The sequence below is a fragment of the Leuciscus leuciscus genome (genome assembly GCF_965113295.1).
Source record: "Leuciscus leuciscus genome assembly, chromosome: 20".
Lineage (NCBI taxonomy): Eukaryota > Metazoa > Chordata > Actinopteri > Cypriniformes > Leuciscidae > Leuciscus > Leuciscus leuciscus.
Genome location: NC_138744.1, coordinates 23,452,914 through 23,471,875, shown reverse-complemented (window position 1 = coordinate 23,471,875; position 18,962 = coordinate 23,452,914). Strand labels below are relative to the sequence as shown.

General features: G+C 40.8%; 1 protein-coding gene across 2 annotated transcripts in view; it reads right to left on the bottom strand.

Moving 5' to 3' along the window:
• Window positions 1-279: 279 nt before the first annotated feature.
• Window positions 280-18,962, bottom strand: part of LOC309484138 (angiopoietin-1-like) — a 37,479-nt gene continuing 18,796 nt past the window's right edge. Inside the window, exons 3-10 of one of the 2 annotated variants that reach the window (XM_082150375.1) lie at window positions 14,894-15,049; window positions 14,569-14,690; window positions 14,252-14,484; window positions 13,098-13,228; window positions 11,201-11,302; window positions 6,177-6,343; window positions 2,167-2,297; window positions 280-1,108 (exon numbers count right to left, since the gene is read on the bottom strand). In XM_082150375.1, the coding sequence (XP_082006501.1) occupies window positions 948-1,108; window positions 2,167-2,297; window positions 6,177-6,343; window positions 11,201-11,302; window positions 13,098-13,228; window positions 14,252-14,484; window positions 14,569-14,690; window positions 14,894-15,049 (1,203 nt within the window). In that variant the 3' untranslated portion in view covers window positions 280-947. The remainder of the gene's footprint in view (window positions 1,109-2,166; window positions 2,298-6,176; window positions 6,344-11,200; window positions 11,303-13,097; window positions 13,229-14,251; window positions 14,485-14,568; window positions 14,691-14,893; window positions 15,050-18,962) is intronic. The other variant, XM_082150376.1, reaches the window with a different exon arrangement.

The window sequence follows — 18,962 nt, the reverse complement described above, 5'->3', positions numbered from 1 at the left end:
TAATATCTTCAGAACTACTAAGTCTAGTTTCAAATATAATTCTTTTGAAGTGTTGGTGCTTAATGATTTTGAGTATTATTTAAAAGTTACAGTTTAATTGTATGGATAAACAGCTTTGGCATTTTGATAACTTTATTTGTGCTATACAAGAAAATATTCATATTATTTTAGAGCTAAATGAGGTTGATGACATGGTTAATGGTAAATGATGACAAAATTTACCGTTTCTACTGGACTCTTCTCATCAAATCCGAAAATAAAATAACAAAACAACATGGCCTGTTTTGTCAACCGTTTATTCAAATCATATTTGTAATGTTTGGAATTAGAAGTTACAAATGATACCATCAGATCTTTCACAACAGTTTACAGCAACTTTTACTGCACACAGATCATCCTGTAATATTCTGCTTCTAGCAACGCTACACACAGTTTACTGTTCATAACTCAATTGTTTTCCCCACATGCACATCCATACAAAAAATATAAAATTTTCTTTTACAGACATGTAAAAAGATTATGCAGAATTGTATATATGACAAAACTGCCATCAAGGCTATGCAATTCAACCTCAGAAATGATTCCAGTCATGCATAAACTATTTTTATCATGCATTTTCCATTTATTGTTTTTATTGTTTTCCATTTATTGTGTTTATACTTCTTTTCTGATTGTGGCAAAATAAAAATGTACTTTAGAAACAAATTAATACATTTGCTGAAAGTTGATGACACTGGTATGTCAAGTCCTCAGTGGAGAGTTCCAGAAAATAATAGACACAAAGAACACAATGTAAAAAATGAGGAAAAGCAAGAAAAAAATAGTTTGACGTCATTTCCCACACAGTTGTGGTTAAAATATGTAACCGGTTACACAGCATGAGGTCATTCATTGTGAGAAAATACCTGAAGAAATCTGAGATTTAAGGATGAGAGAGGATTGATGTCTCAAAAATTCAATGGCCGTATCATCATGGTGGTGGCACGTAAAGAGTAGTTGGGGCCTTTAAAGTAGTGCCACTTGATGCCATCAAATTTGCCAGAATTGTGCCCAGAGGTGTAGTACATACCGTTGAGGTTTGATGGGCCACAGGCATCAAACCACCAGCCTTCAGAAGAACACAGAATTTAGAGACATGTCATGGATGGATGGATGGATGGATGGATGGATGGATGGATGGATGGATGGAAAGATACTGAACTCTGAAGCCCTTACAGCTGTATCTCTCTACTGGTCTACAATCATTCACATTGTGTTTTACAGGTTAAACCTGCTTGGCAGGGTGTTTGTTAGGGTCAAGCAGGTGCGATTGTTAGGGTTGCTACTTTTAGGGTTTATAACACTTCAAAGAACTTAGACAGAGCCTTATGTTTCCATCTGCAAGATAAAACTATGGTAGGACAAAAAAAAAGTCTATATTCTAATTTAGAACATATATCTTTTTTTAGCATGGATCATAAATTTAAGTCTATAGAAGAAATATAATATCCTACATCTTAATCTAAAACACATTTGAATATTTTACAGTGTTTATTATAAACACTTTGCACATCCCTGTTAAAACAGCTGTTTGTGTGTGTGTGCGCGCGCGTGTGTGTGTGTGTGTGTGTGTGTGGTGTAAAAACTAAATAAATATAAATCATATCAGAACTTTTGCACTTTTAATGTAAAAATGACAACCTATGCAATGCCACTGAAAACCTGTGACACATTTCAGAGAAAAATAAAAAATAAAAACTTACAGGGTGTGAACACCCTTTTATAATTGGGTATGTAGCTGTGTTCAGAATTAACTAAACATCAAGGTCATGTGAAATAGTGCACATCTGTCCTCACCTGAAGTGTCTCTCATTAACTCCAAATAAATCTCAGCTGTTCTTATGAGATTGTCAGATCTCTTCTCAGTTAAATGCTACTAAAAGAGCTATTGGCCACAAAGAGCTTGCAAAGCATCAATGGTATCTCATTGTTGAAAAGGGTTGCTCAGGTGAGGGTTACAAAAAAATACCAAAGCATTAGAAATACAATGAGACACAATAAACAAAGAAAACTGGTTAGGGAGGCTGTCAAGAGGATTACAGGAACATTAGAAGAGTTGCAGCTTTTTCTGGCAAGTACTTTTTGCTCCCTACATGATCTCTACACCACTGCTATCGCGCTGCTTACCGCCTGTGAGCATGAGTGCACACTTGCAGATGCAGTTGTCGTTATCCATGTCTTTTGTGCTAAAGTCTGCCCCATTTATCACCAAACTGCTATGCCTTCCAGCTGTACCACTGTAGCTCTTCAGGAATAACCTAAAAGAGAAAGACAGATCGTGAATAAGAGAGTATAAATGTAATAGTGGCTGTTTTAGTAAAAACAGGACAATGGATCCAAATACAACTGACGGTTTATTTAAACAAGACAATAAAGTAAATCCAGGCCAGAACAAAATAATCTAAACAACAGGAACTAAAACAAATGCACGCACACATACACTGTACATCCACATTGAACAACACCAGACAAAGAACAAGAGAAACACTGGAGATCATGACAATAATGGAAAGTATAACTGCATCCTGTTTCTTTATTTATTGATTTATGTATTTATTTGTTTGTTTGTTTATTGTTACACTTTACAATAGGGTTCAATTCATTAACATTAGTTCATTCACCAGGTATCATGAGCAAACCATAAACAATGCTTGGTTAATGCTTGGCTAATGTTAATTTATAATTATAATTTATTTTTACTGAAATATTATACTGTATAAATTAAAATAGTTAATTTATTAAAAACTAGCATGGATTACAAAGAAAAATGGTATATTTATAAATTAACATAAACCTAGATGAATAAATGCTGTCAGTATCAGTTATTTGTTAGTTCATGATACCTTATGCACAGCAAACAGCACTATTGTAAGACAGCATGTCAAGTTAAAAACGTGTCCAGATTATGGGCACAGTTTATGACTGTGCTCCACTGAACTAAAATAGAACAGAAGCCGACTCATCTTCAAAAAGTTGGTGCTCATGTCATGAGCTGCTAAAAAACAACAATACACAGAGATGTCGGACTGATGCAGACAAATTGTGAAAATATGTCTTTTGTAAACGGTCCACAACTTTTAAAAATGCATCTCGAGACACATTCCTCTGTGTTGTATCTAGCTTTGACTGTGTATTGTGTGAACAGCACCATAAAGAGACAAATTAACTGTTCATAATCTCTCAAAATTGATGATAAATAAACAACACTAAAGCCAAACTGAATGTATGAATGTTTGTTTTCTGTGATAAGGATGTGATTGGCGTGCGAGATTTGCACTCACGCTCCGCCCCGCAGCGCGGGTATAAATACGGAAGTGGATGCACGCACCACTTGTTTTTCACTGAGGAGCCGAGCGGAACCCGGTCAGTACACCAATAGTGGCTAAGGGACTACGTTTCCGTTCCCTCCTTTAGGGATCGAGGGTTGCATACGTATCTGAGACGTTCCCTTTCAGTCGGGCACGTTCGACGTAGTCCTATATAAATGAAGATGACTAGTCGACGTATCGATTGATTGGGATCCCTACTAATACGCCACTAGTGCTGCCACCTTCCAGTGCCTGGAAGAAAGCCTCCTAATCATTCCGCAGCTTTTTGGGGCGGAAAAGGACAGGGCTTTAGACCAGGAAGTCACTGCTGTTCCAAAAAAACCCATTCAGTAGACTTAGATAGCACTGGGAAAGCGAGCCCTATCGAAGGAAGGAGGGACTCTACGGAACCCACTACCAGCCCAAGCGGGTGGGGAGAGTAGAGAATGCACATATGGACTGTGTGAATTATCGGGCAGTACAACATATGGAATGTCACTGAGGTGGCTCCAGCCATAACAGGGGGAGACCGAACCATCAGGAATGGCAGGGCCTAACCCTAACCTTTAGGGAGCCGTACCGTGGAAACACACATATGGATCCCCGTAGGGATACAACATATGGACCCAGCCTAGCACAAGTTCCACTAGCTTACAGGTGATAGGCCTAGCATCGGACGCTCCGCCATGTCCAATGCCGAAGGGGTTGTGGAGGAACTCACAGGGTTCTAATAAGAAGAACTCAACTGGAGCAAGAATGGCGCACGTATCCGGTCCATAGGAGGGGAATGGTGCAGCAAGCCGACACATCGAGCGTGCTTACTGTGTTAACTGGCTTCTATGCGAAGAGAGCACACGGGAAGCAATTGGCTCGACACGTAGGCTATAGAATCTAGCGAACGTTTTGGGTGTCGCCCAGCCCGCAGCTCTACATACATCTGTCGGCGAGGCATCCTGCGCCAACGACCCCAGGAAGCGGCTACACTTCCTGTGGAGTGAGCTCGCAGTCCCGGGGGACAAGGTGTATCTTGGGACTCATACGCCAATATAATGGCATCCACTATCCAGTGGGCCAACCTCTGCTTGGAGACAGTCTTTCCCTTCTGCTGGCCTCCGTAACAGATGAAGAGCTGATCTGAGGTCCTGAGGCTTTGCGTTCTGTCCACATATATACGCAAGGAGCGGACGGGACAGAGAAAAGAGACCTAAAATGCATCCCCTACCCTCTTGATAAAGGCCAATGCAAGCATGAGAACTATTTTTAAAGACAGAATTTTTAACTCAACTGACTGCAGAGGCTCAAAGGGAGGTCTCTGAAGTGCAGTCAGTACCAGAGATAAGTCCCAAGAGGGTATGGAGGGGACATGAGGTGGATTCAATCTCCTCGCTCCCCTAAGGAACCTGACAACCAGGTCGTGCCTTCCCACGGATTTCCCATCCTGCATCGTGATGTGCGGCAATAGAGGCAACAAACACTTTGAGGATGGAGGGAGACAGCCTTCACTCCAACCCCTCTTGCAGGAAAGAAAGCACGGTCCAGCACGGATCCTCTGCCCGGGGGTGAGTTTGCTCTTTTCCCAGTTGACCCGAAGACCCAACTGGCTGACATGTTGGAACAACAAGTCCCTGTGTTCGCACAACTGTTCCCGAGACTGAGCTAGTATCAGCCAATCGTCAAGGTAGTTGAGTACACGAACACCACGCTCTCTCATGTGAAGGGCGCAGGGCGACAGGGCCAGCCCGAAGGGTAGGACTTTGTACTGATACGCTCGACCCTCGAACGTGAAACACAGGAAGGTGAAAATCTTTGAAGTATGTTTGGGGGACTTGAAGGGCACCCAATTCAGAGAATCACCCAATTATAATACGTCGAATTGTTAACTATAATCATCGTCGAAGGGCCTGTGTCGCGGCAGGATGGAGACATGAAAGTACACGTCCTTCAGGTTGATCGCTGCAAACTAATCTCCAGGACGAATGCATTCGAAAATGCATTTCTGCGTTAGCATATTGAACGGAATCTTGTAAAGGACCCGATTCAAGACACGCAGGTCCAAGATTGGTTTTAACCTACCACCTTTCTTGGGTACAATGAAGTAGGGGCTGTAGAAGCCATACTTCATTTTGGCTCTCTATCGCATCCTTCGCCAGAAGGACTGCAATTTCCGCACGCATGACAGGGGCTCTTTTGATCGACACCAAAGTGAAACGAACGCCTCTGAACACGGGCGGACGCCAGCCGAACTTAATCGTGTAGCCGAGTCTGATGGTGCTGAGAATCCAGCTGGACAGATTGGAAAGCACTTTCCAGGCTTCCAAAAAGGGGAACCAGAGGCACCACAGACGTTCCCGGGGTGGGGCAGCAAAGTGGAGAGCAGGGATTGGGCTCAAAGGGCCCGGGGGTGGTCCGGAGCGGGGTCTGAGTGCGCAATGCAGCACTGACTTGTTTCTAATGGTCGGCATTGGGTACGGGAGAAGGCGTAATCAGCTACTCGGATCGTACCCATCTGCCAGCTCCTCAAAGAGAGGATCGATGGTTGCAAGGCTTTACAGGGTCGCACACTATCAATCCCTCTTGGAACCCAGGAATAGAGGACCCTCTTGGAACCCAGGAATGGAGGAATTTGTTCTTCTGACAATTCGGGAACCACTGGACTCCGGGGAGCCGGCGGTGGAACAGAAACCATCTAAAGAACTCCTGTGAGTTTGATCAAGCAGCACAAAGCTATGCACAATGGGGTTTTAATACTATTTGAAAAAAGGACCACGAGAGCTTTCTAGCATACTTAAATTTTGTCATGACTGAGTTTTAATAAATGTATTTCTCTACCTGTAGTTTTGCTTCTCACTCCCAAGGTAAAACTTGTCGTACTGGGAGAAGGCCAGTTTGTCATCCCAGTCTGTCAACTCCAGTCTAAGAGTGTACTGTCTCTGATTGGTCAACTGGTACACCAACTCATTTCCCAACCAATGCTCTCCAGTCAGACTCCCAAAGCCCTGAAATACACAAACACACACATTTGTTTGATGGTAGAAACTTTCTATTGACTTCTACTGTTTACACACAATTTTATGACAATTTGTGTACATTTAGACAAATATTTTACAATTCAGCAAATTGATGAATTGCAGGTATGTTTTTGTAAGATCTGCTTACACTTATTAGGTTTAGGGGCCAACCTTCAAGCTTTACCTACAAATAGTGCTTTTTCACACAAGTTACATTATATGAAATCGCCAACTCAAACAATATTTTTTAACGGTCATGAGATGTTTAGATGTTTTTACATTGAGCTAATATTCTCTATTCCCAAAATGTTTCTGCATTTTTACATTTTCATTATTATTTGCTATTATTTGTTGACGTTATTTGTTACATTGTTCTCTTATCGGTCGGTCACTTCTATGTACGCCATGACGTAGAAATCTCGCTAGAGAGGCCAATCTACTTCGAGTGAAACTAAAACGAGCCAATACACATTGGCATGCAATCATTTGCATCAGCTGTTCAGCCTCGCAGCACGGGTATATAATGAGCAGCAGGTGCATTTCAGCTTTTTGCTACGGAGCCAAGCACTTCGATGCTCTCTACAAACTCCCAGGAGATTGTGAAACTTCGAGCCAACTTTTTTCTCGGACCTCTCCACTTTGGTGCGGGCGTGACGGCACAGCAGCGCGAGCGGTCTTCTCTTCTCTCTCTTTCTCTCTCTTTTTTGTTTTGACTTGAGCAAACAAAAAGCTGTTGTCACAGCTGGTAAGGTGCGCAGTGAGAGTTTTCACGGCTGGTAAGACCAGCGAGAGAGAAACAGCGCACAGACAGGTGCACATTCCTGTCTGTGTTCGTGGTGACCGTCCCCCTGCGTGCCTCAGCACCAGTGAGAGCAGTCCCTAAAAGAGCTTACACAGAGCGCGTCTTTTAAAAAAAAGATGACGTTCTATCTGTGTGTTTCTGGATGCGGTCGTTACCTGGGATCGTGGGATGGCCTGCGTCTCGATCTAACCCTCCTCAAAGGGTTGCAGAAACCATTCCGGTGGCTCCTCTTCCCTCACCACCCTTGATGGCGGGGCGGCTAAGGGATACACGCGTATCCCGCCAGTGGAGCGGGCCGTTGCTATGCAGCTGTGCCTTAACTCCACTTGGCGCAGAGAACCGTGTCTTCCTTCCCGGGCTTGTAAGTACTCATCGGACCTAACCGGCAAGGCTTACAAGGCCTGTGAGGAAGCCGCCTCTGCCATGCACGCCATGGCTTTGCTGCAGGTCCATCAGGCCAAGGCACTGAAGGAACTGCATGAGGGTGGTCACGACCCACAAGTTCTCCAGGAACTTCATGCTGCAATGGACCTCACGCTTTGTGCGACGAAGGTCACCGCACAGTCAGTGGGTCATGCGATGTCCACACTGGTGGTCCATGAATGCCATCTCTGGCTGTGTCGGGCCGAGATGAGGGAGACCAACAAGCTCCTGTTCCTTAACTCCATATGAGACCGCTTCAGCACTGGCTTCATGGCAATCACGGCACTCACCGGGTGACAATCACACCGGCGTGCTGCCAGACCTTCAGCCCGTGGTCAGACCCCTCATTCCTGCGGGCATGAGTCCCCCTGGAACAGGTGTCCAGGCATGCTGTGGTATTCACAGATGCCTCTGCCACCGGCTGGGGTGCCACGTACAACGGGCATGCAGTGTCAGGGGTGTGGACGGGCCCCCAACTGCACTGGCACATCAACTGCCTCGAGTTGCTAGCAGTACGTCTCACTCTGAGCCGCTTAAAGAGGCTCAGAGTGGCAAAGAGGGCAGAGATGTGCTGGTCCGTACGGACAACACTGCGACAGTTGCGTACATCAACCGACAAGGTGGTCTACGCTCCCATCACATGTCGCTACTCGCCCGCCATCTCCTCCTCTGGAGTCAGAAGCATCTGAGGTTGCTTCAAGCCATGTATGTCCCTGGTGTGCTCAACCGTGTGATCGACAAACTATCACGAGCTGTGCTCCCGTGAGAATGGTGACTCCACCCCCAGGAGGTTCAACTGATCTGGAGGGAGTTCGGGGAGGCTCAGGTAGACCTGTTTGCCTCCTCAGAGACCTCCCACTGCTAGCTGTTTTACTCCCTGACCGAGGAAACACTCGGCAAAGACGCACTTGCACACAGCTGGCCCCGGGCCCTCCGCAAATATGCCTTTCCCCCAGTGAGCCTGCTTGCACAGACCCTGTGCAAAGTCAGGGAGGACAAGGAGCAGGTCCTTCTGGTAGCTCCCTATTGGCCCACCCGGACTTGGTTCCCAGAACTCATGCTCCTCATGACAGTCCCTCCCTGGCCCATTCCTCTGAGGAAGGATCTTCTGAATCAGAGATTCATGGCATCTGAATCATGGCATCCGCGTCTGGACCTCTGGAAACTAATGTCTAGTCCCTGGACGGGACACTGAGGTTCTAGGTGACTTACCCCCAGAGGTACTTAACACCATCACTTCTGCGCAAGCGCCGTCTACGAGACATGCGTACGCTTGAAGTGGAACCTGTTCATCGCGTGGTGTTCTTTTCGCCGAGAGGACCCCTGAAGATGTTTGATAGGGTCTGTGCTTTCCTTCTTGCAGCAAGGGTTGGAGCGAAGGCTCCCTCCACCCTCAAATTCCATGCTGCCGCTATTTCAGCATATCACGACCATATAGATGGCAAATCAGTGGGAAAGCACAACCTGGTCGTCAGGATCGTTAGGGGGCGAGACGGTTAAACCCTCCTTGTTCGCCCTCCATACCCTCTTGGGACCTTTCCCTGGTACTTCGAGCACTTCAGGATGCTGGTGCTGGCACGTGGCTCCTAGCTAACAGATATCTGTAGAGCTGCGGGCTGGGCGACAGCTAACATGTTCGCTAGATACTATAGCCTCACTGTAAGGGTTATCACGGAACAACAGTGACAGATACACTCTGTGTAAGCCCTCTCCTATCGTCCTTCCAGGCAAGAAGAGGTAGAGGCTTGTACAGGGAACTGGATGGGGTGCAGCAGCTGTGGCGTTTCAGTCGGTCACGACGTACGTAAAAGTGATGACTGATAAGGGAACGTCTCGGTTACATATGGTAACCCTCGTTCCCTGAGGGAGGAAACGGAGACATGCGTCCCCGTCGCCACATCTGCTGCTCAGCAAAAACTGAAATGTAATCGCACCTTCTGCTCATACCTGCGCTGCGAGGCTAAACAGCTGATGCAAATGATTGCATGCCAATGTGTATTGGCTTGTTTTAGTTTCACTCGAAGTAGATTGGCCTCTCTAGCAAGATTCCTACCAGTTGGTCAGGACATACGCCTCCATTCCCTCCATCAGGGAACGAGGGTTACCATATGTAACCGAGACGTTACATTGTTACATTGGCATTGTTACATTGTTACATTCAAACATGGGGATTCAAGACTGTAATTTGACTATAATTCATATTTTACTTTAATTCACATAATTTATATAATTAATTTGTGTCATGTGTCAAAGTCAAAGCTATTCAAGCTAAACACAGGGACAATCCCAATTGTATCATGCCAAGGTTCACAACAGGTATCCTTTTATAACAGGCAATGATCAAAAACAAACCAAAGTGCTTTATACTAATGAGAGTGTAGGTGCAGTCAATAATGGGGATGGTGAATGGTTATTGGCCACTTGGTGGGTTGGTATCACAATACGTATTAAAAAATATTATAAGAAATTGTAAAAATTGGGTTGTACAAAAACAACTGACTGAAACTTAAACATAGTCCAACCCCTTACTCAAATTCATAATAAGAATATTTACCTGGTGTTTAACAAAGTCTCCATTACTTTTTTTATACTAATTCATAATTCGTGGACACAAAATCTTGTTTTGTTTTGTTTTGTTTTTTCTTCCCACATGTTATGTGCTGTGCTCTGTAGTTTTTACTCAGTTCCTATCATGACAACTCTCCGGAGATTGATACGGTAATAGAGATTGGCATGGTAATGCATATGGCAATGTTAAAGTATTTGGTCTTGGCGGAATAGATCTGCTACGCTGCTGATGCTGCTGCAGAGCTAGTACTAAGACTTGCAACTGCCAATACATTCACAGAAATTGCTGTGAGCATGTAAGACATGCTGCAGCTGCTGCTGCTGCACATGTAACATGCATAAATTACCCCCGTAGCAGATCTATACATGTGGAGCTGAGGAAGGTGCAGGGTTTCTGAAAGCGCGTTGCATACTGCTACCAGCAACACCCTGGTTTTTGTTTGCATGTTGAGCCGCAGCTTATTGGATGCTGATGCAAAAGCAACCAATCAGCTGTGCCATGTAGATAATGATGTGATCGCAACCAAATGAGTCAAAGTCAGCCTGCGCCATCTAGAGTTTCATGCCAGAACTAGGTATTTTCATAATTCTTAGAATATTTAGTTGGTATTTTTTTTCTTTCATAAACACCTACAGTAATAGGATTTGTTTTGTGACAGCTGCTGCATTGTATCATGGAGATATTACCCATTACAGGATCAGAATAGTGAAAATTGGCTTGATCACACTACAGGCAAATCATGTCCTCTCGATGAGTCAAATCAAGATGGCAACTGCTGCCTCTTTGTGTGTACTTCTGGGAGTTATGCCAGACCTCGATCAGCACTGCTAATAAGTACAAACTTATGATTTGTCCTTTCAATACCCTTTGCACATGCTGAACTGCACTGCTGGCTTGCTTTGTTAAAAAATTATGTTCCTTAATATTTTTAATAAGGCCTCGTTCATAATTTCATTCAGAGTAATAAACCTAGAATCCAAGAGAACATTTATTGCCATTTCAGATGTGTCTTGATCAATTATTTGTTTCACTCCGTAGGACTGCATTTTACCATCTTATACTCTTTCCAGGTTCTGTGGAAGTCCAGCATTCCATCTTTCCTCAATTGTATGATGGTCCAGCCCCCACCAGCACTATCCATGTTGCAATAAACCTAGTAGGAGGAGATATAACAGGATAAGACATCAGCTTCTAGTATTTATCTTCTACTCCTCAAATTCAGAGATTTTATCTCCATAATTTAGAACAGTGTATAAAAACCTGAGAGTAAACATAAAAATGTATGTTTTTTAAGGAAGATTGTGCTTTGAGTGGAAAATGATCGTTTGTACACTTACAATGTAAAGAAAAAAAAGTAAAATTTTATGTGGTAAAAAATTATATATATTTTTTTTATAGTATATCACTCTTTCACTAATATGGGCACTGACCAGGTCAAATGTAATAATGGGCATGCCAATGACAGCATTTGAGCTCAGAAATAAGTTACGAGGCCAGTGCAGGTAGTGTAAGTTCTGGAGTGCAGCATTTACCCAGCTGTTACTCTGAGAGTTCAGCCAAGAGTATTTCCAGCTCTTGCTCTTCCTGACCCAGTCAATACCTATTCCATTGTAAAGTACTCTAGCACATAGATATACTGTAGGCTGATTACTCCAGAAAAACAAACAAATACAACATTTCTGGTTTATGTGTACGACCATGACTTCTTTCAGTGTGTCACCCATGGTTTATTTGGAGTGTATCTACAATTTAGAAGTATTGCAAAACTTAACAGCCATTAATGTGTCTATATAGCCTATTAATTAAAGTATTTAGGCCTAATAATTAAAACGGTAACACTTTACGTTACAGGTATACGATATAGTAATGACTATAAATTATGCATAATTGCATGCAACTAACCCTAAACCAAATCTAACATGTAGTTAATTAATGTTACTCAGTACTTAAACGTATAATTACTCACTGTAACAAGGACACCTTAAAATAAAGTGTAACCATTAAACTTATCATAATGTGTCATATATTGAAAAAGAAAGAAATGCATAGCAAACTAAAAATGTACATGGCAGAACTTTATTTTACAGTGTACCTGTTACACATCTTGTACATTAGTAACAACAGTAAATTATGCATAATTACAAGCAAATAACCTTAAACCAAACGTTAAGCCTAATTATATAGTAAATTCATTAATTAATATTATTCAGTACTTATTTGTATAATTACACTGAAACTTGGGCACCTTAAAATAAAGTGTAACCACTTACACTTTAAAACAGAGATGACATAAGTTAGGTTAGTATCTTGATGTTGGTTTAAATAAAGATGGAGTGTATAATTTCTGTGTCACTTGTTACAGGACCAAACAGAATTTCAAAAATAATGACTTTCAAACAAGGTACACAAACACTACCCCGCCCCCACCTGTCATTGGTCGATCAAAAAGATAGTCCCGCCCCAAATTTATGCCAACTCATCCCATTGCCATTGTTGCTATGTCATACTGCTCAAACAAATAGTAATTCTAAACCCAAACTCATGAGAAAAGTGACTATTTTATGGGTTGCCATTTTGATTTTTAGGGGGGGAAAGCATGAAGGTCAAACCCTAACATCTAAATCTAACTCTCAGTGGGATGTAAGCAGGTCATACGAAAATATATGAATGAGATTCATATGAATTCGCCAACTCTCATTGCCATAAGAGTGTGTTGGTAATGTTGAAATTACCACAAAGAAATGTGTTGGCTAAATAAATGGCTTATTCATTGTTGTCTCTGCACATTAAGGTAGGAGAAACTATTTTTGAACTAAAATGAATACTCAGTTTACTTTAGAAGGGGGGGAAAAGTGCTGTATAGGTACACTTCCACCATAACACATGACAAATGCAACACTATTGGCCTCACTACTGTAGCTGTGTTATCAGATCCTATTTAGACTGACCTTATGCATGTCTTGCATGCTAATGTAGATGGTGTAAATTCCACTCCTGTTAAATCCAGCCCTGAAGAGTTCGGCACAGTCTCTGTATTTTATCATATCATCCATTTGTTTGAAAACATTTGGACTCACTGCTTCAAACAGGCATGAATAAAAAAAAGTAAAGAATGTGTTAAAATTGTGCAGAAAGAGAGAAAACAAATGGGTTTGTAAATAGGCAAGCTAACTAAACACAAATAACTGTCATCATAGTCTTATGGATATTAAAATTAGATGTTTGCTCAATTCAGTGTTGGGCTACCAACTGAATCTTAAAAGCCTTAAGTGAATGAACAAATCTCTCTCTATATATGATTTGCTCTAACTGCTCAGTCTCCTATATCAGTGCATGGAGGTTGAAGAGGGACGTGAGAACTGTGAGACTCTGTGACTTTTCACACAATGTTTCAGATCCAAGTAAAACTTGGCAGCAAAAGAGGTTATTCATGCTCTGCAAGAACCCTGATGTGGGCCAGTCAGATTTGAAGTCAGATTTGATGTAAAGCAGACAGGTTTAAAGAAATTAAGTATGAGCTGTGACAAAACTGTCAGTGCAAAACAATACTGAGTGTTTGTGATCTCACAAATGTTCTTCTGAAAATATAGACTATGGATTAGGGGTTAATTCACACTAGAGCTTATATTTGAGCAGGGTAGATGGTGGTGTATTGTACAATTCCAATAGATAATAAATGAAATATGACAATGACACAGTGAAAATTTATACGGCTGATTCTTATAAGATATTAACATACGTTCATGAGTATACATTCATTTGGTAGCATTTTGGTAGAATATTTTTAAACGATAGCATGGAGTCCTGCACATGACATGCAGAAAATAAAAATAGATATTGTGGCCATGAACTTAGAATTCATTCACACGATTTAATTTGTGGCCATGTTGTACTAATTCGTTCTCTTGTTTTAGTTAAATCGTGGCCACGTTGTACTGATTTGTTGCCTAATTTTAGTTCCCTTGGCCACGTGGCCACAATGTGGCTAAATTAAAACAAGGGAAAGTTGTGGGAACAAATTCTTAAATCATGGCCATGCTATCTTGTTTATTTCCCCTGAATGTCATGTGCAGTACACAATTTGTTTCTCCAATTTGTGTACCTTTGTTCTTGGAGCACAGTTTCAACAGATCATTGATGGTCCGATACATTTGTAGTTGCTCTCGGTAGAGGGCGCTGTTGTTTGTGACGACCTGCTCTAGATTGAGCTCCAAGCTCTGTATTGAAGAGCTCTGGGATGCCAGGAGTCTCTGAAGCTCTGTCCGCTCACCCTTTATCCAACCCAGTTCTGCATGGTGACGTGCCTCCATGTTAAGAATACGCTGCTCTAGTGTACTGAACACAGACACAGACATGAATAGGACAGAGTTGCATTTGACAGTTACCAGAAAACAAAAAAAATTAGTCATTGAAAAATACCCTGTTTTGTCCCAAAGCTGGTTGATCTCACTGGTTTGCCAGAGGAGTTTGTTCTCAAGTTTGTTGGAGGACAGAGCGTTTTCCAGTGACTGAATCTCAAGTCGAGAAGTCTGATTGAAAACCTGTCATATATATATAATGACATACAGCATTTGATGTGTTTTAATGACACTTTTCAGTTTCATAAATCCCTGTGGCCATCAATGCACTGTAAAAAAAAGGGTGTTTCTTATTATGTAAACTCATGAACTCCCAAGAATACTTATTAGCCAATATTAGCATGTTTTGATGAATGTTTTTGGACGTTTTGGATATGCATTCACACCTGTGTCTCCGTGTCTGTTAGTCTCCTGATGTGTTGGGTGGACTGGGAAAGCAGCTTGGTGCCAAGATCCAGCATGGTTGTCATTTCATTATGTAGAGCAATATTCTGCAGGTGTGTTGTGTCTTTTGTCAGACTGTCCTTTACAAAGACCTCAATCTATATGCAAACACACATATGCAAAGAGAGAGAATGAATGGGGACATACATTATTCATTGTAGTCTTTATATATGGTCACATATAATATATCTAAATACTTGCAGCTGTGCTTTTGAGGGCAACTGTATGATATTGAATCAGCCTAGTATTGAGCAGCTACACACTCTGAATAAGACTGTATTTATTATATTTTACAGTCAATTTTCTCAGTTTAAAGAGTGGGAACCAGACAGAAAAAACAATGAGTAATACTAATCGTAAATCCTCAAACACCCAGAGTATCATTAGTAATGTCTTTTTGTGAATTATTTTTTTTTTAAATATGAGGCACTCTACCACATTTTTGAGAGGGAATGGGGATAAATACTCTATTGAACAACGAATATTTATCTATAAACTGCAGTTAAAATAACAAAACATCTGCGAGAGTCTATTTGGACAAAATAGACAAAGTCTATTTGGAATCCCATGTTGGTGATAAAATAGAGATGTGTTTGTTAGCTCTGGCAACCTTGTGCATGAAAACTAGCTTTGTGCAGTTGTGCTTATGCAGATAGTTCCATAACATGATGAAATGTGTTCGGCTGGATCTGAAGGCAGTATAGTCCACTTTTGACTGTCTTGGCAAAAGTTCTAAATGGGTCAATGACTTGAATCCACATCTTCTGAAAAGCATGATTTCAATTTCTTTATAAAAACTAAACATACCAGGAAAAAGCAGGACATGATTTCACAGAGAGGAACCCTGAAACCCACATGAATGTGTATCAATGTCAGCAAGTCTCTTACAGTATAAAATAATTTGACCTTTTTATGACAAAGCAAGGCTAGTAAAATGTATGTGGTTCAACTGATGATAAAAACTGACATTAGTCAAATTACATTCAAAAACTTTTGAAATTCTGGCACTTGTTTTTAAATTGGTTGTTAAATTGGAAAATGAACCAAAAAAAACCCAAAAGTAACCAACATGAATACACTCCTAAGATCTTTTCACATGCTATCATGGCTAAGTTCAATAATTTTTGATCTGACACTTTAGCTGCGTCTCAATTCAGTGGCTAAATGCTTCGAAGGCTGCATGACTACAGTGCCTCAACGAAGACTGTGCCAGTTTGAAGACTCCTTCGAATGTGGCCAACCAATGTGTCTTTCTTTCCCTGGGCCCTAAAGGATAGAACTTGTGGATCCCTGTAAAAACAACTGTTTATATTTTAGTTTTCGAGAGAGAAAATGCTGGATTACACTTTTAAATGTAAGTATTGGGTTTCAACTTACTCAAATATCTAACTATATAAAAAAAAATCTTTAAAGCTGTTCAAATATTGACTTACATCTTACAAGATTTTTTTAGATAGTTTATACTCTTTATTATGTACATAAAACCTATTTAGACAGGTTGTGAACCAGACAAAGCAGGGTTCACAACTATTAATACTATTACAGTTTACTATTACTCTCTCAAACCACTCTCTACTTAACCATAAGTCTCACACTTCTGCTATGTTTGTAGTTTTTTAACACTTTTTATTCGTGTTTGTAATTCTAATTAAATCCTGTGTAATCCTGTTGCCCGCCCTGTGTATACCCCTCAGTTTCATCAGTTCATGGTCAGTTATTGTCTTTATGCAAAGTTGTTTACGCTGTGTTGTTCTTGTCACAGTATGGTGGCTGTAGTAAGCGCACAATCACAAAGGAGATCACACAAAGGAGTCTTTTAATAAATTCAACAAGGAACACATAAGAGATTCACAAGAAATAAAGCTCAGGAAACAACCAAGTCTAACATAAACGAGACTGAAAACCAAACAGAAAGAACTCCAGGCTTAAAGGTGCTGTATGTAACTTTTTTACTAAAGAATAAAAATACCATAATATGTTTGCAGATATTTAGGAACCATGCTAAGTTCACATACTCGTTTCTCTGAAAAACACTTCTACAGCCAGTTATTTGACTTATTATTTTACATGTTCATGTTTTTGTTTTGGATGTGTGATCTCGCCCACTGCCAGTTCACCCAATAGTATTTCGACACCCGGGATGCCAGTTGGCAGGAAACACAGCGTATCGCAGCCTTGGAAACGAGCAAACCAACTAGGTCAGAGATTGCAGATTCTACACAACCTAGAAAGCCTTGGTATCCATCTAAAAATCTCTATGAACAAGAGCATATTAAAACGCGGATAATTCAACTCATCAACTTAGTAAGTCTCCTCTGCTTTCATTGTCAATTGCGCTCGTTCCTGTTGCGTGTCCTCAAACTGGCAACCCGCATAAGCGTCAAGTCTGAGGAGGAGGGGGCGGGGGAAACAACAATCTCTGATATTTTGAATTTGGACTGCAGTACCTATTTGGACCACTAGCTGTCATTCTTACAGACAGCACCTTTAAATACAAGAGTAATCAACTGAACAGAAACAGGTAAAAAAAAAAAAAAGGAAACTAACTAGGGAAAACAGGCAGGCAAAAGTTAAAACAAAACCAAAACTGAACAGTTCTCTTGTCTAGCTGTCTAATTCTCTCATTTGTTGGAATACATACTGCTACTTTTCTACTCTCCTTTCATCTTCTGAACACTGCACCATTGCAGATGATTTAAATTAGATTTTGAAAAATAATTTCAAATAGACTTAAAAAGAACTGTGATCACTCTTTTATACATAATTGACCCAAATGAGGGTCAGTTCATGCATTCCAGTCAAACTTTTTTTTTTATGAACCTTGCTTGGTGTACAGGGACAGAAAAGGTGCAATTCAATCTACTAAAAACATTTTTTTCTTTCCATGGCTGAATGCTTGCACCTGTTAGTAAACACTTATCAGTTACAAACTGAACATATTTACAAATGCAATGATATTATGACGCTTCTGGTTACTGTTAGTCTTCCATCACAAAGATAATTTGAACACATCCCACAGAGTACAGCTATAGTTCTGGTACATTCTCTGGGTTCCTTATCAGCACTTTATACAGTGTTTACAGGAAGAGATATTTTCAGCTGCTCTCAGTGAGATGGAGTCCAAGATGTATTAATACTCACTGCATTGAAGTGATAGCTTTATGTCCTCTGGGCCTGGAGTGTATAACACTCAGCTGAAGTGTTGTAACAGGATGTGTTTATCTAGTGCCCTCCATCCTAAGATTGTTCGAGCTGGACCAAATAGCCACAGGCAGAGATTAAACAGGTCTCAATCTTCTTTCAGAGCATATCAGTGGTTAGAGAGCAGGGGCTGTGGTTTCCAGATGGTGAGGACAAGACCACTTTTCAATGGGTCAAGATAATGCAGACTCACTCAGATGCATTAGTGTACCATCTGAGGTAAATCATCTCAAATTATGTATTTGTTAGATAGAGTTGATAGAGTTCTGAGGTGTAAATGATGCCGATGGAAATGACATTTTAAAGATTTCTGCAATATCATTTGTTACTCCTTTGTCTTGCATAATTTGACAAAAGCACAGCTTGATGTTGAATGATCCACATTAAAAAAGGCACTGATGCTATTTACACTAAGTGAAAATAGCCATATTTCTTTGCACTATGCTATTTGCACTACAAGTGTTTATAAGAAATTATGCCACAACTTTGAGTAAAAAATAAAATAAAATAAATAAAGTATTGTGTTATTATTTCTATAATTATTTTAAATGGTTAAGATTAGTAAACAATAATTAAGTTTTATAGTGGGTTTTCATAGATTATGGCTAAAAGTCGAAATAAAGGGCATTTTAAAAGAATTAAAAACAAAACAAAATTAATGTATCCAAATCACGTCTAAATGTAATCATAATATACCAAAAAGAATAAAATCAACTCCCAAAATTTAAGAAACAACCTGGGGGGAAAAAATGGCATTAAACTGTAATAAAGTGCATTGATCAAAGCATCACAAAATAAAAATCCTATGGC